Source organism: Chrysemys picta, chromosome 14 (assembly GCF_011386835.1).
Source record: "Chrysemys picta bellii isolate R12L10 chromosome 14, ASM1138683v2, whole genome shotgun sequence".
In the NCBI taxonomy this organism is placed as follows: Eukaryota; Metazoa; Chordata; order Testudines; family Emydidae; genus Chrysemys; species Chrysemys picta.
In genome coordinates, this window is record NC_088804.1 from 11,169,838 (window position 1) to 11,196,112 (window position 26,275).

The 26,275-nt window shown below is 42.7% G+C and overlaps 1 protein-coding gene across 2 annotated transcripts in view; it reads right to left on the minus strand.

Moving 5' to 3' along the window:
- Positions 1-26,275, minus strand: part of NECAB2 (N-terminal EF-hand calcium binding protein 2) — a 304,596-nt gene that overhangs the window by 28,887 nt on the left and 249,434 nt on the right. For both annotated transcript variants that reach the window (XM_005306290.5, XM_005306291.5), the window contains exons 7-8: positions 20,758-20,876; positions 12,409-12,488 (exon numbers count right to left, since the gene is read on the minus strand). In XM_005306290.5, coding sequence (XP_005306347.1) covers positions 12,409-12,488; positions 20,758-20,876 — 199 coding nt within the window. The remainder of the gene's footprint in view (positions 1-12,408; positions 12,489-20,757; positions 20,877-26,275) is intronic.

Genomic DNA, 26,275 nt, shown 5'->3' on the forward strand with positions numbered 1-26,275 from the left:
CGTTAGGGAACTTTTCAAGATAGAAAACTGGGGTGAGGGAAAAGTAGAATCAGTTAAAGGAAAAATGCCTGGGTCCTACATGTTCAAAGTGCTCTGTTCCACTACAGAGATCCAGCTCCAATCCTTAACTCCCCAGGATGGCAAGGAGCGGAAGTGCTGAAAAGGCAGTGTGCTCATCGCAAGCTGCAAGGACAAGTAAGTGCCTCGTTATAAGAGATAGCCTCAAGTCACACAATTGGGCTTGAAACTTCCTCAGAGTTCAAGTGTTTGATGAGCTGGGTTTTCAGGTCAGATGACTCCCTAGACAAACTAGCAACAACATAATTTTACTGTATATCAGACAAATACTTGTATGTGAAACACCAGCCACCCAACAAAAATCTAACTATAACAAAGCCAATGGGAGAAACAAGATAGACTGGCAAACAAATACCAGCTTGAAACTGGGCTTCAATATCCCACCTCCCCAGCAACAGCACAAACAGCCCTGCAGACATAAAACCCAACAGGAAACAGACTTTTGTCCAATAGGAGACTGCTAGCAAGCCATGGTGTATATTCAAAGGGGCAGGGCTTTTAGAAGAGAAAAGCCTGAATCCTATATTATAGTTTCAGAGATTTTTAAGGCTAGATGGGAGCATTAGATCATCTAGTCTGATCTCCTGAATAACACAGGCCAGAGAATTGTATCCAGTTACTTCTTTATTGAGCCAACTAATTTGAATCTGACTAAATTATATCTTCCAGAAAAGCATCCAGTCTTGATCTGAAGACTTCAAGGGATGAAGAATCCATCCTTTCCCTTGGTAGTTTGTTCCAGTGGTTAATCTTCTCAAGACTGTACCTTGAGCTCACCAGCCAATTAAAGAGCTCGAAAGAAACCTGGGGCAGTCCTTCCAGACCGAGGGGAAATAGTGGCATCAAAATAAGGCCTTAAGAATGGAGTGGAAAATAAGGGAAACAGGAAGAAGGAACAGGGTTTCTCTTCTCCAACACCTTCATTTCCCCAAGTTAAGGCATCAGAAGTGTACAGAGTAAAAGAAAGAGCACATCGAAACGCAAGCATTATATCATCAGTTCATCCAGTTTCCCCTGTTGCTTCCTGGTACGTGAGGTAGGAGTCAGCCTTGCTCGTTGAGAATAAAAAAAAAGTGAATAAAAGTAATGGTAGAAAAACCAGCCCTGGGGCATTCGACAACTGCATTCTGTTACCTTGACAACCAATTTTCTAAAAATATTGTCAAGATGAACATTACTTACAGAGCTGCCTTAAGTTGTTATGACAACACAAGGGGAATGATTAAATCCAGTATTGATATGAACACTTTCCCCCACCCATGTCTTTCTGCAGTCTCCACTACACCAAGTGTGTACTGTAGATATCCAATGGAAGCCCTGAGGATCCTGGCCTGTATTCATTTAATTAGACTAAATTTGAGGTCCCCCACCCTCAACTATATGATCATTTTGTGGATCACTTCATAACCTGATCCTCATTTCAAACCACTTGATGGTACATCTCCCCGTTCCAAGCTCCCATCTTCCCTATGGCATATTCTATCTATTCCAATGGTCCAGAGGCCACAACTGGATTGAGCCTTCAACTCAGACTTAAGCTATAACTTTTCTGATGTTTGAGTTTTTTATGTGATATCAACATACATTTAATGTTGCCCAAGCCCTAGATGACACTAACTCCATACAGCCCAGTTGTGAATTCTGCTTCCATAATTTAGGATACAGCAAGTATGGTATAACTGCCATGTCTAAACGGCAGGCCGCAGGTGTTCACAGATATAGGAATATAGGCTTCTTTAAAATGTTTCTGTTTTTTTAATGTATGCAGTGTTGTTGTAGCCATGTTGATCTCAGGGTATTAGAGAGACAAAGTGGAGGAGGTAGTATCTTTACCAGACCCACTTTAAAATTGGTCCGGTAAAAGATATTACTTCCCTGACTTGTCTTTCTGCTTATGTAACTTTCTTTAAGCCACTGGGCTAGAAATAATCAGGATGAGGAATTCTACACACTTTTTGTTTTAATTTTTCATAACAAGCCATTGTGGCATTGTTAAAGCAGGGCCCAGGCGTTCCACGACTCATTCTATCTGTGATATATTGTTAGATCTGTGACTGTTCTGCACTGGCATGTGCTGTTAAAATTCAAAGGGCTTGGCAAGGACAGAAGATATCCAGCAGAACTAGAGGGAGCGAAGAGTTCCTAGTACACCCAAAGGAGATCTTCCTTTCTGCACTGTTCGTCCCAGAAGTTATACTGCATCAGAGATGGTAAGGACTGAATAGCCATTATAGACTGAACTGCCTTCACCTCGAGAGGTGGTTTATTCAGGTAAAGGGGAAGCAGTTCAATGGGGCAGCAGGAGGAGAAATTTGCATTGGCACTGCCTGGACTGCACCTTTTCAGAGGGCATGTCTACGCTACAAGTGCTACATCGGCACAGATGCAGCTATGACGCTGTAGCTCCGTAGCACAGACACTTCCCACATTGATGGAAAGGGTTTTTCCATCAATCTAGTTAATCCGCCTCTCTGAGAGGCAGTAACCAGGTCAACAGAAGAATTCTGCCATCGACCCAACTGCATGTACACTGGGGTTTAGATCAATCGAACTACAGGACATGACATTTTTCACAGCCCTGAATGACATAGCTGGGTTGATCTAAAATTTAAGTGTAGACCAGGGAGGCAGGCTGGATATGTACTTTTTCCTCTAGAAGTCTGCCAGCGCTATTCAGCATACCCAATCACTGCATCCCTTAGACACTTAATTTACCAGGATCGCTGCTGGGAAATCAGTCAGGTAAAAGATCCCCTATATCACACCTTCATGTAATATTAGTGATTGTTCTGGACATTTACTCAGGACAGTATAGGTGCTGGACCTAGCAGTGCTGGGGAAGCTGCCACACCCCCTGGCTTGAAGTAGTAATCACAACCCAAATACAGGGTTTCTGCCTTCAGCACCCTCACTATAAAAATTGTTCCAGCACGACTGCAAGGCAGGATTGCTGTAGTCAGCCCTGAGCCTTCCGCATGAATCAGCCATACATTTTCTCCAGGTGGCCTCCCTACATTCCGCTCACAGGCTGAGAGTGCCAAGTTGGGACATGAATTTCCCTTGAAACCGGGAACTGGCCGTTAACATCTGAACAGCTTTAGAGGTAATGAGAAATCAACCCTCCCTTTTCTAGGAGGATAAGGAGTAAAAGAGAAGCCATTGTGGGAGGCAGCACATTTCCCAGTAGCAGATGCAGCCTTGGCTTTAGGGGAAAACCCTGCTGCATTCCAATTGGCAGGTAAACAATTCAGCTGTGGAAAGCTCCACCCCATTTCAGACTCCAGAGCAGTCAACATCAGTTATAGGTCCTGGTTACCACTAGCACTTAGCACCTTGTGTTTTGAGACTATTGACCCCTCTCATCACTGCAGAAATCCTTCCTGCCAGGAGTCCCACACTGTAGCAATAATATTAACAGTTCAGCAAGCAACCCCACCTCTTCCCCACCAATGGTGGCAATTTTTAATCACTAGCAACTCCTTGACTTAATCGTTAATCAAAACAAGGTCTCACAGCAGTCATGGGCTTGCACCACTTCGCTCTATGAGAAGGAATCTCACCAGCACTGCCATTCGGCTGTCATTAATATCTGTTTGTTTGAGCTAATGAAAAGCCACTCATGAAGAGTCAGAGGTACAAGCTAAATAAAGAGAAAAGGATCTGTATAAAATGGTACAAGTGTTAGTGGAGACTGAAGCTAGCAGGGAGAGAGAGCGTGGGTGTATCTAAGTCTTATGTCGTCCAGGAAGTCAGATGAGGTGTAACTGGCCCTTTGCGCCAGTGTGCAGAGGGCCAATACAAGGTATATGCATCATTTAAATCCACCCAAGCCTATTTTGAAGGCATAGAGGGTGCACAGCATTTCTGGTAGCCCTCCGTACAGGAGTGAATATCACCCATGGACAACAAATATGCCAAAGAAATACAGGGGTTCCAGAAGCGGAGGCTTTGGATCTCCAAACTTCATCCCTCCACCCAATTTCCAAGGATATCAGAGATATGCCGACCAAATCTGAGTCACGTGACTGCGCACCTTTGCAGATGGGTCATCATGAAATAGCTGGGGGAATCAAAGGGGACAGTACCCACAATGCGTGGCTTCCTCCCTCAGTCCTGCTCAGAGAGCAGGTGCCTTCTTGGTTACAGTTAGCTGTGTGCCATGCTGTCTCCTCCTCAGTGACAGACTGCCACCTGCAGCTGCAACCACATCAGGAACGACGTGTGTGAGAGAGATAAGAGCTAGAGTGAAAATGCTTTGGGTGCTGCATACTGAAAGGGACATCACAAGGAAGTAAAACATTGGAGGGAAGGGAAGAAGGAAGGGCATGTCTTCCTCATCCTGCCCATAATGGTTTTATTTCTGGTTTGACTGCAGAGCCCAGATCTGATGCATCCTTACATCGTTCCCTGAAGGGAACCTTCCCACAGTAGAACCTTCAGAATATGGCTTCCTCCAATTTACCGCTCTTGACCTCTGTTTAAGGATCATCTGCTATCTACCAAGGGTTCTCAGGTTACGTGCCCTGAAGTATTCATTCATCAACAAATGCTACCTGGATTCTCCTCTCTAAAAAGTTCAAAAGTCAGGATATAAAGGATGTACCATATCATCTATTTCCTTCACAGAATCACAGAAAATTAGGGTTGGAAGAGACCTCAGGAGGTCATCTAGTCCAACCCCCTGTCCAAAGCAGGACCAACCCCAACCTCTTCAGTTTGGCTAGAACACAACATGAAGAGCTCTATATACCTACCTACCTACCGATCTGACAGAGCCCTGTCTCCCCAGGTCATGCTGCCCCAGTGCAGATCAACAGATGTGCTTGAACCAAAGCAATCATCAATTGCCCTGTTCTGTTCATTCCCTCTGAAGCATCTGGCACCGACCACTGTCAGAAGACAGGATATTGGGCTAGAAGGAGCACTAGTCTGAGCCAGTATGGGCATTCTTATGGTTTCATTCAAAATTTTTATTAAAATTGCATGAACATTTTAGAAAATACAAAAATTGGTGAGTTTTAAACTCTGCAAAAGAGAAACAACTTTCAAATTCCGTATTTGTTTGTGTGTAAGTGAAATCTCTTGTCCAGTCAGCTCTAGCTATATTGAATTATGAGTTACGCTGCTGCACTTTAGCGAGGCTGAAGCGTTAATTTTCTTGTATTTTTAAGTAACTTCAAGGGAGCCTGTGGTGTGGATTGGTGCCCATTTTTAGCATTTATATACATCTAAATAAATAAATGTACCACAAAACTTTTTAAAATTGTGTGTGACATACCGTACCATCAACATGAGTGATCTCTTGTTTGTCCACATTAATGAATGAGTTTGTGATTGTTTGGAATTCTATTTACTGTTTTCTCTAAAAGCATTTTTTAGCGTATAAAGAGAAAAATAGAAACATCAGTAACAATTTGAAAGGAAAACTGAAACAATTATTCTTTTCAATTGACTGTGTAAACACACGTTTATGAAGATGTGAAGGGAAAAAATAAAAACCCTGCCAAAAGAAAACCAGCAACAACAAGAAATATGGAGGGCTGTCATCACTAATAGCAATCTCAATTGTTGCTCTCTATTTAGTGCAAGCCATATACCACTGCAGTTCAGAAAAATAAATGTGTTCTTCCAGAGCAGACGTAGAATCATTTTCTCATATACTAGGCAGGTATTTGGGGCCAGGTTTGATTTCTGAGGCTTTATTTATACTTGCTGTATGTAATGGACACTGCGACCTTTTGGGCCAGATTCTGGACTCCTCTCCAGTCCCCTCCCCCCCATGCACACATAAATTAAAATGGGCTATTTTCATAAATATTTTTCATTTTCTCAAGAGGCCTCTTCACAAATGGAACAGGAATGGCAAAATGTCAGGGAAAATTGGACAAACTAATGAAAGGAACCTGAAAGGGAGACCTGACAACGGAGGAAAAGCTAAAACCCTCCTTGGGAACACAGGCCCTTTGAGAGACTCTCAAATATCAAACAAACGAGGTTTGTGAAATGTACCAGTTTATAAGGAAAGCAGAGGCGTGTTGCGTTCTCAAAGAGACATGTTGCTTTTTCTCTCCTCTTGAAAGCAGTTTTTGTGTTTCTCATTTTAAAACACAAGAATGTGGTACTACAATCCGTCTGCGGAGTCCTCCATCACTATAAGTCTCTATTTTCCTACCCAGCTCAGAGAATAGCATGCAGGGGACTAGCGGTGTGGGAGGGGCCAGAGGGGTGAGGTGTGTGGGGGGGTGTTAATTAGTCTCCTCCATTTTAAAAATGCAAATCACAACTAAAGAGTTATTTATTTGTGGTTACAAAGCACCCATCCAGCACTCTGAGTTGGACTAGAAGAACCACAATGCAATTCAATAGTCTGAGGCCATGGCTACACTTGCAGCTGTGGAGCGCTTTGGGTTAAACCAGCCTTTGGAGACTGCACTAGGGAAAGCGCTGCAGTCTGTCCACACTGACAGCTGCAAATGCACTAGCGTGGCCACATTTGCGGCATTTGCAGTGGCACTGGGAGCGGTGCATTATGGGCAGCTATCCCAGCATTCAAGTGGCTGCAACATGTTTTTCAAATGAGGGGGGTGGGGTGGAGTGTGTTGTTTGTATGTGGGGGGAGAGAGAGAGTGGGTTTTTGGAGTGCTGAGTGTGTGTCAGCACGCTATCTTGTAAGTTCAGATCCCCCTAGCCCCCCTGCCTCTCACTCACTCAGTAAACGTTTGCTTTACCCCGTTGCAGATAAGCAGCCGTTGTCTGAAATGGAGCTCTGAAAAGGCATTGCCGCACTTCTCAGCCGATTTCGCAACAAAGAGAAGAGAGGCCACTTGACTTAACGGGATTATGGGACATTTCCGGAGGTCAGTCAGAACGCTGTAACTTAACTCCCCTTTTACACTGGCCCCGTGGCAGCTCAGCCAATATGCAACAGCCGTTATCCCTCTCATGGAGGTGGAGTACCAGGAGCGCTCTAGCCAGGGAGTCAGAGCTCTCTACGTGCCTTGCCAGTGTGAACAGGGAATAAGGTAGAGCGCTCTGGGAGGCTTTATTGCTGTATAAAGTGCCAGTGTAGCCAAGCCCTGAAGGACCACAATGGGATTTGCTCCCCGTACAAACTGCTACCTTCACAGCTTATTAGAACTACAGGGAAAGGGAAAAAATCATTTTGGAGAACATCATTTCCCATCAGCATTTCCATCACAACAATAATTCAGTGCTGCAATCAGCCCCCAATCATCTTTTCCTACCCCAAGGAGAGCTGTGACAATAAATCCTGTACAATCACTAAAGGCCTTGTCCTCACTGCTAAGAAAGGTGTCTTTTACCTCAGGGTAACTAACATGCATGGAGCTATCCTGACATAAAAACAGTGAAGACCAGGCACTTCAGTTTTACTGAGAGGTAAATAGGGTTAGTGGCGATGAGTTACCTGGTGGTAAAACTGAAGTACCTTGTTTTCACTGGGTTTTTACCTGAGGACAGCTCAGAAACATCAGTCATCCTGAGATAAAAAAAGCACCTTTGTTAGCAGTGAAGACAAGGCTTTTATCTGATCTCTGGCAGACCAAGGAAGGAAGAGAGTTCCAGAGCCAGAGAAACCCCAGAGAATGCCTTGCTATCGGTCCTCTGCATTTATATATTCAGAAGGGGCTCATAGCTCACATGACCAAACCTCAACTGAAGGTGATTCCTCTTCTCAAATCCCTTAATATTCATACATTTAAAAATCTCATTTTTTTAGTTTTACAAAAAAAAAATTTAAATGAGTGTTTGTTGTGGTTGAAAAAACAACAACAAAGTTTTGAAAGAAATGAAAAGTTATCCATGAAAACTGCAACTGTTCCACCAAAATCTAGTCTGAGGCCACCAATGCATTCCAAATAGGGCAGCAAGCTCTCAGATGACAGCTAGTAACAAGAATTGGTTTGCATTCGGTATCACAATTACTTCCAGAAATCAGGACCATTTGCAAATGTGTGGCTTGTGCCACAAAGCAAAAAGCACACAAAAAAGGCAACCGATGGCTGTATTACAAGACACTATGGAAAGTATCAGGGGAATGGCTGAGACAATTCAGATGCTGTGGCAAAAAGTAAGCAAACAATTCTGAGAGTCAAATGTAGAAGGAGGGATAGCTCAGTGGTTTGAGCATTGGCCTGCTAAACCCCAGGGTTGTGAGTTCAATCTTTGAGGGGGCCATTTAGGGATCTGGGGCAAAAATCTGTCTGGGGATTTGTCCTGCTTTGAGCAGGGGGTTGGACTAGATGACCTCCTAAGGTCCCTTCTAACTCCTGATATTCTGTGATACTGCTCCATTACTGTAGCTGGGATGAATAAGACTATGCTTGGAATAGATTTGACTACTTATAAATGGAGAAAGAAAACTTTACAGAAACAAAGAGGATGCTTCAGTTGATAATTGGAAATGGACGTAAATGTTTTAATTGCTTATGGGGGATGCAGAAGCTAGGTCTGTGGACATCTCTTTTCTAGAGAAGAGAAGTATTTGCATAGAGATTGTCAAAGTAGTTTAAACTGTTTTACTTATGCTTTAACTGCTATTATTTGCTTTTGCATTTAAACTGAGATTGACATTTGCAGTACTTTTGCAGTATCAATCTACTGCTTTGGCAGATCTTTATCTGAGGCTTAACTTTTACTTTATCTCGTATTAGAGGAGGCTACTTTTGAAAGGGAGTATTTCCTCTATTCTCCTCTATTCCTTTGCCATGGAATGCGTCTGTTTATTGGGTTCTAAGACTATTTTAAGTTACTGTAAAATTATTACATTTTTATTAAATAAATACTTTCTGCCGTGACACTGCGTAAAGATGCAGTTTTACTTTTCAATCACTAGATGGAGCCAGAATGCCTAAATCAAGGACTTTCCCTTTTAAAGGTACTGTTAAATGTCATCTCACTTTACAGTTCTGTAGATCTATGTTTTATATGTTTTTTCAGTTTTCCTAGTTTTCTTGGGGCTGTAATGGGTGCATTCTGCCAATGACATTTTCAGCCATCCAGAACAAGCCTGACATTGATTCACTGATGAATTCACTACAATCAGCTGTGCCATTAGACACTTCCTCAAGGCAATTTATACTGGGATTGGCTGGAGTTCTGGTAGCTCCTTTCTCCTCCCTCAGACTCATGTGATTTATCTCCCTTCTATCATAAGCAAAGTAACCCATCTGTAAAGGAAGAAGGATACTTCTGGTCAAAATTCTTCTAATTTTCATAAAGAACGACGGAAAAATAAAAAAAATTCAGAGTTTTTTTTCATTTACTTTTTTCTTCTTTTCCTGTCAAGCTTAGAGAATGATCAACATTTTATTTTTAACTGGATGCTTTTGGCAACTTTTTTCTGTGATTTTCAACCAGCACCAATACCCACCCTAAAGAGATCACTTCCCCATCACATACGATGATGTTGCATTTGGGACCAGCAGTGGTCAGACCTGCCAAATCTATTGTTTTTACCCATAGATTACAGATTTCTTGCCTGTTCTCCCAGCCTGCAAGGAAACTCAAATAACATACTAGCTTTTCTGATGTGGGGCTCAGTCCTCAACATGAGGGATTGTATCTGTAGTGGGAGTGTAATTTGACCATGTTAAGAAATATACCTGGCACCTTGATATTTGATCATCTTCCATCTCCCTGGCTTCTCTGAATTAACAGTATTCAAACTCAAGCCTCCTCACAAGACAGCTCTAAGCAAATATTTCTCTCTCTTTCGTTGTATTGTCTATTATTCTCATTTGATCTTTTTTCAATTTGGAAATCTGAAAGGAGAATTTCCTGGGGCTGCCTTGGAATTTTTCCATATGGTTTCCCCCAAGGTCAGAGAGCAAACACTTCTCAGCTCTTGGGTTTTTAACGCTTGCCTGAAATCCTAGCATGCTGAAAATGTCCATGTACTTTTGAACCAAAATGTAAGAAGATATGGGAGGAGGCAAAGCTAGCACAGAAGATCTTGGAGAGCTAGCCAAGGTCTGGTTAACCCTCCACAGGAAAGGTGTGCAAACTCCTGTTGGGGTCTACCAAGTCCATAGCACAATTGAAGAACCAACCAGATTTCTTAGAAGTTGAGTACCTCTGAAGAATCTCCCAACATACGGCTTTATGGATCATTAAAGCACTAGAAGAAGAGATGCATGTTAAACTGGAGGCATGTGCGCCTTGCCTTTCTAAGCCCCAGGATAAGGTACCAGCCATTGAGGAGGAGCTACAGACTGTGAGGCAAAACTGCATCAGTTGAAACAAGGGAGGTTGAAAGCATCAAGCACATATCCATGGTGCTAGTGAAAGAAAATGACTCACCAGCCGAGAAGAAGAGGGGGGAACAAATCAAACTATATGTTAGAATCTGAAGTTATCAATGGCACCAAAACCAGGGTCAGGATGAAAGATTCATTTGAACTCACTAGAATTTAAAGTGAATTTAAACCTCTACTCTGGGAGGTTACTAAAAACAAGATCATGGGGCTCCACGTTTATTGTCTTCTCAAGAATCTGTAGCAAATTTGCTCACTTTATAAGTAAAATGTATTTTCCGACTGCAGACTCACCCTGTGTTATTTCTCTCTGGTCCTTCTGGATTGTCCATTACCATCACTATTTTTTAATGGCCCCTGTTGGTCCCAAGAATTATGATTATGGTATTTGAATACAGGTTGGTCGCATCTTACACGCATTTAACATGCGCAATTTCAGGTTTACGCGGTCGGCAAAAACAAAACAAAAAAAGAGAAAAATAACAATTTTAATACTGTACCTGTAGTGTGGGCAATTCCGCCCGCCATTCAACTCAATGTAATTTTGACTATACACGGTTTTTGCTTTACACGCTAACCGCAGAACGGAAGATGAGACTCGCCTGCAGTGCCTTTCATCTAGAAGGATCCTAAAATGCTGTACAAACCTATTCATAGCAATGTAGGCTCATAATGTGACATGGAATTAAGTGAGAACTTCTTCATATAAACTGATGGCATGATATTTCCCAAAGTGATTATAAAAAAAAAAGTTCTGATACATTGTGTGGGTTGGATTTATATTGTGTACACACACAGACACATACACACACTAAAATCCTTCAGAAAAGTCTGTTAGCAGACTCAAAATCAACCACCATCAAGCACTTCAGCATGCAAGAGATCTCTGATGGACCAGTGGAGCTACTGTATTAGCTCAACACCCCTAATGAAATGCTAAATGAAAGCTCAGCTCAAAAATGCTGGAGGCAACTTGCGCAGAGGCTGACAAGAGAACATGGTTTAAACAAGCCAGTCTTCTGTTGCTTTAAAATATACCAGTCAATCAATAGGCTTCTAGAACCTGGATATCTAGCAGTGTCTAAAGCAGGGGTAATTTATCTCACTTAGAAAAACTGCTGATTATAAGGATAGTGGCACACAGACAGAATAATTGATAAGGAATGCTTAACAATTACTTTTAAAATGAATGACTGTACATCTGTTGTAAGGGGCACACAGCTATTAGGTATGTTACTGAATTAAAAAGTGCTGACATTCTGTATAGCTTATTCAGGTGGTAAAGTTGAAGGCCTGACCCTGCAAACACTTACTGCTGTGAGTATTTACTAGGGACAGTGTGTGCAAGCAGCGCAATAGTGATTGTTTGAAGGATTATGCCCATAGGGAGCAAATCCAAGGCCTTCCTCTGAGCACCTAGCTTATGTGTACACTGTAATGAAAAACCCACAGCTAGCCTGTGCCAGGTGACTCAGGCTTGTGGGGCTCATGCGGAGGGGCTGTTTAATCATGGTGTCGTCATTTGAGCTCTGGGACCCTTCTACCTTGCAGGGTTTTTTTTGTTTGTTTTTTGGATATAAAAATTCCAGTGCAGCATTTGCAACCCAAATGCTGCAGCAATGCATTAGTGCACAAGGTCTGTTTTCATTGCCCAAAGTCAGCAAAGTGCCACACGTAAGCAGACCTAGTAAAGAAACCCCATACATGGTGACAGGGGAATTGGGTGCCTCGGTAGTAATCAACTAAAGTATCACTTTTAACCAGGAAGAAAAGTTATTTTTAAGAATATGATTTTTAAATCGACAGTGTCCCTTTCAATATTCTGAAACAGCATTAACTGGCGATGCCCTTTTCTGTGGGGTGTTAACATTTTTGTTGACTCAGACCCAGGGCGGTAACTGGCATAAACTCTTGGGCACTGTCACGCGTACACAAATCCTGAGGGAAAATGGTGGGCAGGCTTTGGCTTAAGAATGCAGCATTCACAACAGTCTCCCAACTGAAGAATAACTGGACTTTGGGCTTTTCTAGCCAAAACCTTGAAAAAGCCTCTTACCTTATTTTCCAATCTTCCAATCAGCTCAGCTAATCTGTTAATCTGAGCTTCCAGCCCTTCTTCCTTGGTTTCTGAGGAACCTAATGTAAGAAGCCAAGTATAAATACAGCAAAAAAAGAAGCCTACACGTACATATATGCTCTGAGCATATGATTAAGGTGCTTAAAAGCAGGTTGGTTTCTAAATTTTCCCTCAGAAAGGGCCTGATCCAACTCTCCCGGAAGTCAATGGAAAGACATTTGAGTTTAGTGCTGGTTTGAGCCTAGTACCAATATTTGAGCCTAAATTGAAGAAGGGAATAGAAATCACTGTTAAAAAGGGATATGTTTACCCAGCAGCTGGGCGGTGCCATTCCCGCGGGGTGCAGGTGGACATCATGCGCTAGCTCTGCTCAAGCTAGAACACTAGACCGAGCAGTGTGGCTTTGGCGGCTGCAAAGTTATCACCAAGATTTAAACTTTCCCAAAGTCTGGATCTAAAGCTTTGGTTCAGGTCTGTGTCGGTATATCATTTTAATGGTCTCATTTGATCTCATTTCATTTTGAGCTCTTCAGCAGGAGATCAGCTCCCCTTCTTAAGGAAATGCAGGGGACTGCATGAATGTCCTACTCAAGTTAACTTCATGCTGATTCCCTGCACAAATCCCCATGCAGCATGTATATCAAATACCCAGCTCTGTGCCGGAAGGGCCTTCTCAGGGCCAACGGTCACACTTCAATCCTTACAGAAACAATTATTCTCTGTAGCAGGCAGATATTACACATTGTTCTCTGATTGTTCCCATCTGTAACCTGCCATTACCAGACATCCCTTGGCAGCTGCCTGGCCTCCAGGCAGTTTACATCTCACTTACAGCACTGTAGAAGAAGATGAGGGTCAGGCATAGACAGACAAGATAGCCTGCAGAAGACCTGCCAGTATGGCTAAAGTTTCTTCTCAGTTACAGAAATCAGCTCTTGGCTGAGAAACACTTTGCCAGAACCACCAGGGCAATGTTTACACCATTATGCTGATGCTGCTGGAATCATTTGGGAATATGAGTTCAGTTCTCAGCCCTGCTGGCCTGAGGGCTTTGACATGCAGGATTTTTGGACTAGTTCATCAGGAAGGTCATTCCTTTGACCAGCTGAGTGGCTTGTTGTGAGCAGTGAGGCTCTAGAGTGAATTTCTTGGAGACCCAAACAGAAGGAAAAGTTGGGATACATCCTTGCCTCTGATAAGCTTAGCATGTGACCTCCTGTCCAAACAGTATCTTCCGAAAAAGCATTTCCCATCTGGGGAGTTGCTCTGTCCTTTGCTGAGTAGGACTGCACTGCTGTCTAAATACTACTGCAAAAATCCAAACCCAGAACATTTACTCCTCCAGTTCCAAAAGACAAGGACACAGAATGCGACAACCCTGGGAATGCTTGTGACATTGCTACTGGTAAATGCTGTGGCAAGGGATCGGCAGTAAGCAGACGTATCACAAACACGTTTGCTTTTGCTGGTGCTCTTCCCTGAGGACCAATTTAGTTAGGCTCTCTGATGATTAGAAAGTGTGGAGAGATGGGGTTGAGGAAGCATTCTCCATATGTTTCATATCTCAACGTTTCTTCAAGCTTATTTGTTAACTGATGTGGAGAAGATTATGCTGATAGAAAGCACCATGGAGATGGATGCAGATCACTGCATCACATAGTCCCATGAATATACCCAGCAGCTAGAGATGGGGTCAAGCAGCAAAAATTTAATCCTGACTTGCGCAAAGGTTTGGGGTATTAGGGTTCAGGAATGTTTGAATCAGAGGTTGAGCTTTGACTCATTAGAGAGATGAGGGCCAAGTTCACATGTGAGTTTCCCCAAAGCTCAGGAGTGTTCTGAACCATGGTTGTAGTTTTAGAGGGGTCCTGGGATAATGTGTGTACCCCACACAGGCAAGGAAAGGGTTAGGGTGGGCCTTGGGCCAATTATGCTACCTGGCTGCATGTGCAGGGCGGACCAGAGGAATTAAAGATGAAGCCCCTCTGGGGAGCAGCTGGGTGGTGCTGTGAAGAAAGGAAGTCTGGAGCAGCAGTGGAGGCTGGGGGCTGGTGGCTGGCTGGGCTGCGGCAGCTGCTGGCCAGGCTCCAGGCTGGCAGTGGAGGCTCAGAGGGGTTGAGAGCTGGAGCTTGGAACTCAGCGACGGCTTAGGCTGGTGACTGGCTGGCTGGAAATACTGTCTGAGAGGGAAAGGCTGGAAGTTACGTTGGGAAATGAGGGAGAAGAAACAAGGGCTGAGGAATGGCTTCAGATTAGGAAGAAGAAGAAAGGAACAGAAGTATCTGTATGTGGAGAAGAGGGAGCAGGCAGGGATGGAAAAAAGAGTAAGGAAAAGGATCGACATTTTATAATTATCAATTTACTAGTTGAAGAGGTAAAGATGGGAGATGTTAATCCCAGGAAAACAGTGGAATGGATTCAGTGACATATCCGAGATATATTAAGCTATCGGGGGAGGGATAGCTCAGTGGTTTGAGTATTGGCCTGCTAAACCCAGGGTTGTGAGTTCAATCCTTGAGGGGGCCACTTAGGGATCGGGGGCAAAATCAGTACTTGGTCCTGCTAGTGAAGGCAGGGGGCTGGACTCAATGACCTTTCAAGGTCCCTTCCAGTTCTAGGAGATGGGATATCTCCATTGATTTAATAAAAAAAAAAGAGCTAAAAGAATGCACAGTGGAGATTCCTTAGTAGAATGTACATCTAAGCAACAGGCTGAGAAACTTCTTAAAAACACAATTTTAGGGAAAACAGAAGTAATTTGCCAGCTACCTAAATTTATAACAGAAGCAAGAGGGTGAAATATATGGGGTTCCCCTAGGCATGACTGAGGATGAAATTTAAAGGGGTCTAGGGGAGGACCAAGTGCTGTTTGTTAAGTGGTTAATTAGCAGGACATGGGGAGACCACAACGATCCGAGTAACATTTAAAGGTGCAATACCACCTGATAGGGTTAATATAGGCTATCAGCTGTTCCAGGTTACACCATATATCCCAGCCCCTTTGGGATGGGTATAAATGTCAAAGGTTTGGGCAGGTGGCAGCTGCCTGAAAGGGGGAATTGAGGCGTGGTACTTGTGGAGGAGAACACTCACATGAGATCTGTATGGAAGGACCAAAACTAAAATGCAGCAGCTGTGGGGATAAGCACAGTGCAGCATTCAAAGGGTGCATGGCAGTGGAACAAACTAGAGAGATACAGAAAATTCAAATGATACATAAAATATCCTATGCAGAAGCCACCGAAAGATATTCACAGTGAAATGTGGAGGAGGAGCAAAATGCCAGTGAGGGAAAAGAGCTGCGGGGACAATAATATGCAATTCAGGGCAGGGCAGATTCTCTAAGGGGAACAGATGAAGATGTACTGCTTGTAGGCAAAGAGAAATGTATAGCATCTATGATACAAGTGATTAATTTTACTTTACAGACAGGGGAAAAGACTGAAAGAATAAACATTATAACAAAAGTGGCAGAACAGTATTGCATATAGGCAATCTCCAGATAGACCACATTCATGCAATTCTAAATGAAGGTAATAATGTAGTTGAAACAACATGGTTGTAATAGTTTTTCTGATTTAACCCATATAGTTTAATAACACATGGCCAGGAGTTAAAGAAAACAGCGTTTGACATGGAAAACAAACCTGATGTGACACGTATACAAGAAACATGGTAAGTGAGAAAACTTGATTAGACTTCTAGGATATGATGTAATCAGACTATGCACTGGCAGACCAGGTGCCAATTCAGCCTAAGCCCCAGGCCTCACTGACCACTTACAGTGGAACAGCTGGAAACCAAGCCAATTCACTTGTGTATTAATATAGACCAGGGGTCGGCAACCTTTCAGAAGTGGTGTGCCAAGTCTTCATTTATTCACTCGAATTGAAGGTTTCGCGTGCCAGTAATACATTTTAATGTTTTTAGAAGGTCTCTTTCTCTACGTCTATAATATAGAACTAAACTATTGTTGTATGTAAAGTAAATAATGTTTTTAAAATGTTTAAGAAGCTTTATTTAAAATTAAATTAAAATGCAGAGCCCCCCGGACCGGTGGCCAGGAGCCAGGCAGTGTGAGTGCCACTGAAAATCAGCTCGCGTGCCGCCTTCGGCACGCATGCCATAGGTTGCCTACCCCTGATATAGATCAAAGTGATTGTTAAATGTATAAGAATGTATTTGTGTTTAAACTTCATGAAAATCAATGGGATTCTATATGAATTGTTTTCACTTATCTGTATCCCGTTATAATGTAACAGCAAACCTTTACATCATGTATTCCCCTGTAACTAAATAACCCATCAAATGAGAACGAAGCCTTGTATAATGCAAATGAAGATCTTTAATAGGAAAGTAGTAATTCTAGCCCATTTCAAAGCAAGTGGTCTTTGTGTGTGTGATGATCAGAGATCAAAGACTCTAAATGTGCTCCTCTCTCTTGCCCGCAAAGAGCCCATGTAATTACCCTGGGAGCTTGCTTTCTGTGAGAAGCCACTATAGGTATGGACACAAGGAAAAATTCTTCATCTCTAGACTGTTTGGATTCTAACAGGGCAAAATAACTGAACGAGAAGATCAGGTCCTCAGAGTTACTCTGAGTAGCCCTAACAGATGGCTGGGGAACTGACAGATTACTACGTCTCTGCTAGCTGTTGAAATTATAGAGTGCGATTCACCTCTTCATATATATTTTATCTGCCTGACCTCTCAACAACTCTCATTCCTTTTTCTTAGCTAATAAACCTTTAGTAAGTTTACTATAGAATTGGCTACCAGCGTTGTATTCGGTGTGAGATCTGGGATGCAAATTGACCTGGGAGTGACTGGTCTCTTGGGACTGGCTGTAACCGGGATTTGTGATTTTTGGTGTAAGTGACCATTTATCACATAGACAAGGTGGGTGAGGTAATATCTTTTATTGAAACAGTGCTGTGTGGCTCGAAAGTCTCTCTCTTTCACCAACAGAAGTGAGTCCTTGTCTCTCTAATATCCTGGGAGCAACACTGTCACAACTACACTGTAAAAAGCGACAAAGAGTCTGTGGCACCTTATAGACTAACAGAAGTATTGGAGCATAAGCTTTTGTGGGTGAATACCCACTTTGTCAGATGCATGGGGTATTTACCCACGAAAGCTTATGCTCCAATACGTCTGTTAGTCTATAAGGTGCCACAGGACTCTTTGTCGCTTTTTACAGATCCAGACTAACATGGCTACCCCTCTGATAACTACATCGTGTACATTTATCACATATTCTAGCTTGCCTGGGTGGCAAGATGGGAGTCTGGAGTGTCTAAGAGGAGTGTCTGTGACTCCATTATAAGACTGTTGTAGTAATTTAGGAATTCCCATTTGTTACTGGCTTGGTAAAATCTAATGATAGACCGTACCGCCAGTTGGGGGTGTCTGCCCTGCTTTGGACACTTTGCTCTAACTAGGGTGACCACACAGCAAGTCTGAAAAACTGGGACAGGAGGTGGGGGGGTAATAGGTGTTTATATAAGAAAAAACCCAAATATCAGCACCGTCCCTATAAAATCGGGGCATCTGGTCACCTTAGCCCTAACGTAGGCACTCACAATCGTGAGCCACTCCAGACAGCGAGACACAGACGTGACAGAGAAATAACAAGAGGAGGAGGGATCTGTATATTTATAACGGAAGGTCGTAGTTATGGTAACATAGAAGTATACAACTTAAGTTTTGAGTGCAATGCTGTTGAGATTCCTCTGCAGAAATAGAGCACCTGTATATGAATCTATAACGTTTACAACCCCTGTAAAAAGCCAGACAGTCTAGAATAAGAAGAGTTCGTTAAGGGTGTCAAAGGCCTGTATATTATTTGTGGAGACCTTAATAGCCATAATGAATTATGGGGAAGTAGGAAAACTGATTATAATGGCAAATGCCTGAAACAGTTCATTGACATGCACAAACTGGCATTGCTCGATATTGGAGTAACTACTAGGTGTAATTTGGTGGATGGAACAGTTTCATGTTTAGATCTGGGAATTGCAACAAGTAATATAGCAAGTAAATGCAGCTGGGAAATCAATAAAGAAGATGGAATGGGAAGTGATCACTTCCCTATGCTAAATTATATATCCACACCATGGTAGTGTTGAAAACACTGAAAGCAGGGCCGGCTCCAGGCACCAGCTTCTCAAGCAGGTGCTTTGGGGCGGCCGCTCCGGAGAGGGCGGCACGTCCAGGCATTCGGCGGCAATTCGGCGGACGGTCTCTCACTCCGCCCCGCTCAGCCCGCTGCCAGCCTGGATGGATGAAACCCCGGGCCGGCAGCGGGCTGAGTGGCTCTGCCCGCTGCTGGCCTGGGGTCCCAGCCATCGGTCCGCTCAGCCTGCTGCCAGTCTGGGGTTCCATCCGCCAGCCCCTGTAAATGTAAAATGTATTACTGGCACGCGAAACCTTAAATTACCGCAAATAAATGAAGACTTGGCACATCACTTCTGAAAGGTTGCCGACCCCTTCTCTATGGAATCATTGAATTGAATATCTAATACATTGTTGTTTTGTTTACCTGGAGCATCTTCCCACAGCTCCCATTGGCTGGGAAAAGCGAATCGCGGCCACAGGGAGCTGAGGGGCTCCATGCCTACAGACGCTCCAAGTAAACAAAATGTCCCGACTCGCCAGCAGCTTACCCTGACGGGCCGGGAGCCAAAGTCGTCCAACCCCTGAAATATAGGGTCGGCTTATGAAAGGGTCATACAGTTTTTGCTATTTTTACCAAACCATTTTGGGGGGTCGGCTTATAAACGAACAGGCCAATGAACAAGTATATACGGTAATGCAATGCTTAAGCACCTAGCAGAAGGGAGTTTAAGAGTTTTATTGAAATTATAAAATAATACACGGAGAAAAGGATTACTATCGGCAGAGTGGAAGCAAACAGCGGTTATACTGATAGGAAAGCCTGGCAAATTATGCACAATAGACCTATTCTATTTTCCTCACATTGCGTGTGGACAAAATTATGGAAAGAGTGATAAATGAGAGATTAGTAGCATTCTTGGGAAAAAAAGAAATTGTAAACTGTGCAAAGGGGTTTCAGGAAAGGTAGGTGCACAGTTGATCGTATTGTAAGATTAGAAACAGAAATACAAAACAACCACAAGGAACAGGGAGTTTATGATAGCTGTCTTTCTGGACACTGAAAAAGCACGTGACGTGCTATGGAGGGAAGGATTGCTGGAAGCCAAAATTGGAATAAAAGGAAGAATGTTCTGGTGCATAAGAGACTTCTTATGTGATAGAATCTGGCAATTGCAATACATTGAATATTTATAAATAAGGGTATGATTGTGTCATGGAGGTCACAGATTCTGTGACTTTCTGGGACCTCTGGGACAGGGCTGGAGCAGCTGTCAGCCCCGGAGATGATGGAGCAGTGGCGAGTGGCCTGACCGGTGGAGCGGCAGTCCCCGGACCACCAAAACAGTAGCCCCAGGGCTGAAGCAACAGCCAGGTTTGAATCAGTCCTCCTCCAGGGTATTTTTAGTAAAAGTCAGGGACAGGTCACGGGATTCTGTGACTTTTTGTTTATTGCCATGACCTGTCTCTGATTTTTATTAAAAGTACCTGTGACAGAATGTTAACCTTATGTATAAACTTACTAATGGCACTCCACAGGCAAGTGTTATCAGCCCTGCCCTGTTTAACATTATGATTAATGATCTCCCAGAGAGTATACGGGCAGGAATAGGTATCGCTCTATTTGTGGTTGACTGTGCAATATGGGCCAAACACAGAAGACTTAAGATAGCTAAGGAGAGAACCCAGGAGGTCCTCAGGGTGATTTCACAACGGGGAGATACCTGGGGATTTAAGTTCTCACTGGCTAAAACAAATCTTTACGAGAAAGATGATTGGGGAAGAATGGAACCTTTATGCAGAAAAAAATACAGGTAGTTCAAAATTTTACTTTCTTAGGAGTTATGTTTGCTAAACTAACTCATCTAGATGACTAAATGTAAAGAGAGGATGCATTTGTTTAAAGTATTGCTGGGAACAAATGGATTGCAGATAAGAACACTTTGCTAGTGCTGTATAGGACATTAATAAGATCAGGTGTTGATTATGGATGCCAAGCCTTTAATTCAGCATCTAAGTCAACACTAAAAATATGAGCACTGATCCAAGCCCAAGCTCTTTGAATTGCATGTGTGGGAACTATTATGACTCCATCGTGTGGGATGCCGGTAGCAAGCATAGAAATGCCTACACTATACCCAGCCAAGAAGGGGTGGGTTAGCAGTGAGTCCAATGACAGAGCATCAAAATGCGAAGAATATATAAAACACTCACCAGTCTGGAAGCTTTTCCTGTGCTCCTTGGCCATGATTCTGTTATTGGGGGAATAACTAGGCACAGGGTTGTCATACCAGGTATCCATTACACCATGGCCAGATTTACTGTGGTAGTGTCTGCAATACAAGAACATGCAGATAATTAAAGAGACGGTAATAGAAACACTCTAGGTAACCTGTCACCTCCCTCTAGTAATAAAAATATGTTTCAAACACAGCACAACCTCAGAGATACGAACGCCTCGGGAATAGAGGTTGTTTGTAACTCTGAAGTGTTCAGAACTCTGAGCAAAATGTTGTGGCTGTTCTTTCAAAAGTTTACAAATGAACATTGACTTCGTACAGCTTTAAAATTTACTCTGCAGAAGAAAAATGCTGTTTTTGACCATCTTAATTTAAATGAAACAAGCACAGAAAGTTTCTTATCCTTGTCGAAATTTTTTTTTAAACTTTCCCTTAATTTTTTTAGTAGTTTATATTAACACTGTACTATATTTGCTTTTTTTTTTGGGTCTCTGCTGCTGCTGACAAATTCCGTACTTCCAGTTCCATGTGAGGTGTGTGGGTGACTGATCGGTTAGTAACTCTGATGTTCGTAACTCTGAGGTTTTACTGCATTTGCCATGGCACTCCCTGCTGACCGGTGATAGGACAGGACCTCAGCAAATAAAAAACCTCTTGCTTCCTCCATCTGGCTACAAATTCAGTGTCAAGTGAATGACAGTATTTTCACAAGAACACAGCAGCAGCAGTCCAGCTCTCCCAAAACATGCATCTAAATGGTGATTTATGAAATTAGCGCAATCATACACACACGCTTAACTCTGCTGATGACAAACATATGCTTTCAATAAGAAGTCCATTTGAATATCAGGATGTGCTTGATAAGCAGAGCTTCTTGAACTATTTATTTTGAATAATTTTCATTACAAATTCAAGCCATTTTTTCTGGCTAATAAATCATTCAGAACCAATTCCAGTTGTAAATGCATTCGTTATTCATATGTGCTCGCTGAATAGCTTCTATCTTTCTTCGCCTACTGGTTGTTCAAACTGCACATATTTTGACTCTTCAGCATTTCTTATTGGTGGTGAGTGATTGATCACCTGAGCAATGTGGCACCATTTCTGCTCCCTGGAATGACAGGAACTTTTGACATAGACTAAAATTTGTGAAAATGTTAAAGTGATTGTCTGAATACTGATAATCAATCAATAATAATGACACCACGAGACAAACTCAACACTTATTCCCAAAAACAGTCATGAGGCAGTTTGGGGTTGTGATATTATTTTTTTTAAAAAAGAGCCTGCTGATAAGTCAGGAAACAGCAGAGTGAGCATTTTCTGAACAGACCCCATGGGACTGTATGCTACTGAGAAGTCAGTGTTGTGCCATATCTAGAACCAAGTAAATAATTTCCCCTCAATCATTTGTCAGATTTCACCCTTCTTTCCTGTTCATGACACATTCCTGAAATGTTCAGACTATCTGTGTGACGCAGGGCCAGAAAGAGTTAAGCATCTGGCAGGATAAATGACTCAAATTCAACCCTTAAAAACATATGGGGAGATAATGTTTGTGTTTTTACATATATATTGGTAGAGGTCAACAATGTAATCAAACAGTCCCTGTCTATGCTGTATTCTGTTAATTCAGAGATCAAAAGGACATCTTAACATTTAAATGAACTGTAAACGTAGGATAATGCTGTATTCATCTCTCTTTGAAAGGTACAGCAAATCATCTGCGAATGGTGGAAAAACAAGCAATTGCCTTATGTTAATCTGTGTGGATAATTACCAGTGATGCTTAGGAAATGGGTCCACTTCAAAGTCCCCATGAGTGCCTATTGTTCGCCAAAGGACTCCGAGCTGTCACAAGAAGGCCTGAAACTGTTTGGGTCCCGATCCTTTTTATCTCAGATCTGCTTGACGCTTCATGCAGGGAAGCCTAAGCCATAAGGACTGAGATCCCAGTTCTGACTGGACCACCCTGAATATAAACATTGGACTATAACCTATGGACTAATTCTGAAAGAACTCTTTGCAACTACAAAGCTCATCATCTCTGCTATGAAGCTGAATCTCAAGAACTGTACTCATGTGTGTATGTATACTGATCTTTTAACCAACTCTCTCTCTCTTTTCTTTTTTAATAAATTTTAGTTTAGTTCATGAGAATTGGCTGTAAGCCTGTATTTGGGTAAGATCTGGAATATTCATTAACCTGGGAGGTAATGTGTCCAATCCTTTGGGATTGGAAGAATCTTTTTATACGATGAATCAGCTTTTTAGTAATCCTCATCATATTTGACTTGGGTGTCTGGGTGGAGGCCTGAGGCTGGGTTACTTTAAGGGAACTGTGTTGTTGTTGTCTTCTGGATAACCAGTGAGGTATTATGCAAGCTGTTTTGTGCTGGCTTGATAAATCTAAGTTTTGGAATACCCACCAGCTTTGGGGATTGTCTGCTGCATTCTTTGCAGTTCACCCTAAGTTGGCTCCCCTGGGACTCCAGTCACAATCTGTTATTCCAACTTGTTCCTGAAATTCTTTTGCAGTTTTTCCACTATCTGAATATCTGGTTAACATTTAACTGAAAATATCTAATATTTACATTACAAAAATTGTTCCCAACTGGTTCGTTACCTGGGACATGGGATATTTCTTTTGCTTCCTGATTGGATAACATCAGTAACTAACATGCATAGAAGAATTACCATCTTAAATGCAGTACTTAGAATATTCAAGCTCATAATTAACTTTTCATGAGTATGTAAAGCTTGACCACTCAAATGGTTGAGGAAATCAAACCTGAATGGGTTGAACTGACATTCCCATTTGAAAACTAATAAATATTCATGGTAAGTTTTTCCTCACAATTTACTCCGTTCTAGTTATTAGTTTCCTGATCCACAATGTTCAATTTGGAAGCCTGGCTCTTCAAAGAATACACTGTTGCAAAAAAGATCTAACTTCCTGTGGGAAGTAAAGTCATCAGGCCAAGGGACTGAACTCAGACACTCTGGATTCTATTCTCAGTTCTGCCACAGACTTCATATGTCCTTGGCTTGGGCAAATGACTTAATTTTTGCATGCCCCTGTTACCCATCTGCAAAATGTGGAGGAGGAGAATACTTTGCTCCCAATCCTTGGTCTGTCTTGTCTGTTTAGACTGTAAATTCACTGTGGTAGGGTCTCCCTAATGTGCTTGTACAATGCCTAGCACATCTCATTGGTGTCTTCCTCAGGTACTACTGTATTACAAAGAAATAACCTAATTTCAATATTGATTAGATAAAATATAGCCATCTGAATTCCATGCTTAGGACCTTATGCTGATACATCCTGGCAGAATAATATGGACACAGTTGGTGAAAAATGTTGCGTACAAATGTTTCCACAGTTTGTGGGTCGAGAACAACAAATTCCAAGAGCTTCAGCTATGAAAGAGTGCCTAAATATTAACACTGGCCCCATAGTTTATGGGAGGGAGTTGTGTAAACTCAGCTTGGAAGTGATAGTGTGGGCACATTCCATCACTCGTTCAAGTCAGAATTAGCATATATTGCAAGAGCCCACTCACCGGCTCCTAAATGTTTTCCTGTCACATTAAATATGTTGAGAATTAGCAATATCCACAGCGCTGCTTTCAAGCAAATCACTTTCTCTTCACGTACCCGCCTCTTCTAAAAAGCTTCCGTGAAATGGCATTGCAGGAGCGAGGGGGACGGGTTCCATAACTATTCTGGGACCCCGCCATTGAGCGACATTTTTACACAGCCATTTCTGCCGCTTTTTGACTGACTTCCAGTTTAATGGAGTAGTGCCGGCAGACTTTGCCTTGCTGCCTGCCCCAGTACAATCATGGATTTTTCTGGCGTACGTGTGGGTGGTTCACTTCTGAGATCATCTCCATTTACTCTCTGCCTGAGGAAAGGAGTGCAACGCGCCTCTCTCAAGCTTCTTCGGCCCCCACGCTGGCTGACTTACTGCAGATGCACCACTGATGAGCACTTGAGGAAACCATACCCAGAAGGAAGGGTTGGCCTGACTGTGGGCCTTGGAGGGAGATGGGTAAGGAGGTGCTGTTTTTTTATGTTGAAGATGGAGGTTCTCCAAGTCCTTCCAGCCTGTCTTTCCGTTTTGCAGTGCCGTAGTCCCTCACTCCCACCCCCAGCTCATTTCTCTAGGTTTTCCTTGAGCTTGTACCTCTGCACCATGCAATGCGGGGAGATGGAGGGGGCGGAGAGAGGGGAGAGAAATAGATATGGCGGATGTTCCTGCAATCTAGGGAAATGACAGAATGTGGAATAAACACTACACAGAGAATCACAACACTTGGCATTTTTTCCTGCTAGTTTGCAGGCTCCTTTCTTTTGAATACATAATTACCAATGCCTGCCTTGCTTACCTGAGAGCTTTGTGTAGTATATTTAGAAATGTATGATACTATGTCACTTCTGATAAGCACCCCTTACCGGCAATAGGCAAAATTGCCATATTGCGCATAAAAAAGTAAACAAATTAACAAAGAACAACCCACAAATTCAGTGTATTTGCCCGATAGCAACAAAAAACAATAATGTTCAAAAATTAAGTAAGCTTTTTGCCTGAAGTACTATTCAATTTCTTACAAACGTGTCTTGGGGATGGATGTCACCAGGGCTTGGTAATGGAATACTCACACCCCTAGGTCAGAATGTACAGTATAATTCAATGTAATTCTATATCCTTTCTCTTTCTGCTCTTTAACTAACTAACTAAATAAAAATAAAAATAATAAAATAAACTGAAACCAACTGAGAAAAGCACCGAAGTGAGATTGAGGTTAGTTGCGTGTTCCAATGCTGGCTGCAATGGACATAAATCCGTGTGCAACAACTTGTAAGATGGGCTGCATAATATCTCAACCATTTCATCTGTGGTTTGCAACATAAACAAAGTTGATAACAAAAACCTAATCAAAGGCCTGTGTGAAATGAAGTGGCCTCAGCCCAGTCCTGTATGTCCGTATCACGCAAAGGATCCGCGCAATTGGCTCCCTTTGCGGCAGACTCAGGCAAGGATCGAGTGGACTTGGTGCCTGAACGACTCCGTGGGGAGGCATATTGAGGGGGCAATCTGGGGAAGTCTGCATTGCTATTGCCTGTTCTGCAGACAAACGGCTTCAGGTTCCAGGGCTGTAAACCCACATCCCTACCCAGCCCCACCTGAATTAGCGGGTAGGAAATGCCCTGCTCAAAAGCATCTTTTAAGAGAGTTGCTGAGGATGTTCTCTTAACGTCCTCAGTCCATTTGTTCTCACAAATACAATGGCTCTTGCTATCTATTGCAGAGGGGAAACGTCGTCTCCCGGCCGTGCCTTCCTGAGCTTCCCTTTTGTGCTTGCCGCTCTGACAATGTCACCTCCCCTTCTGGTTCCCTGTCTCTCCCCACATACAGATCAACTGCCCTGCGCTCACTTTGAAAGGGATCCACAGGACCGGTGCTATGGCCCCAACTTTGGAACGGT